At 32.9% G+C, this 621-nt stretch overlaps 1 protein-coding gene across 1 annotated transcript in view; it reads right to left on the reverse strand.

Moving 5' to 3' along the window:
* Positions 1-621, reverse strand: part of LOC119592183 (replication factor C subunit 5-like) — a gene marked incomplete at its 5' end in the record, with an annotated part of 12,482 nt that overhangs the window by 10,231 nt on the left and 1,630 nt on the right. The window contains 1 exon segment of the mRNA XM_037941012.1: positions 102-261. Within this exon segment, the coding sequence (XP_037796940.1) occupies positions 102-261 (160 nt within the window).

The following is a 621-nucleotide window of genomic DNA, read 5'->3' on the forward strand; positions in this document are numbered from 1 at the left end:
GTGAAAAAGTATCTATTTTTTATCTGCACCAATCTGTATGATTAGAGATGAAGAATAAAGAAATATTAAGTCTAATTCACATTAGACATTTACTGGCTTACCCTTCTTCCTCAATGACATGATTGAGGCGAGGAAGGATCTGTTCTGAAGATAAAGGACCAAATCTGAAGCGTGTACAGCGTGATTGAATGGCTGGAATTATTTTACTAAGGTAGTTGCAGATGAGGCAAAAGCGAACGTTTTCTGTAAACTTCTCCACAACTAAAATAAAGAATGAAACTAATTAGTTTTTCAGTGTAAATATAGGTTCAATATACAGAGAGAATCATATGAGTTTCCTATACTGTATAAAACTAAATATAATCTACAGAAAATCTGTCAAATAAAATGTTTATGGTGATGGTATGACTCCTAGTTTTTATTTGCCAAAATGTAATCCTTGGAATCATATAATAATTTTAATTTGTAATCAATCTTGCTGGAAAAATGTTTTTTATGATATCCATTGCATAGAGTGCTGCTGCCAAGCAAATTCAAACTGTGGGAAAAACTTACGAAGCCTTGATAACATCCGCATGACCACTCTATCTCTCTAAACTCATCCTTAACCCATTGGATTTG

This window comes from Penaeus monodon, chromosome 29, assembly GCF_015228065.2.
Source record: "Penaeus monodon isolate SGIC_2016 chromosome 29, NSTDA_Pmon_1, whole genome shotgun sequence".
In the NCBI taxonomy this organism is placed as follows: Eukaryota; Metazoa; Arthropoda; class Malacostraca; order Decapoda; family Penaeidae; genus Penaeus; species Penaeus monodon.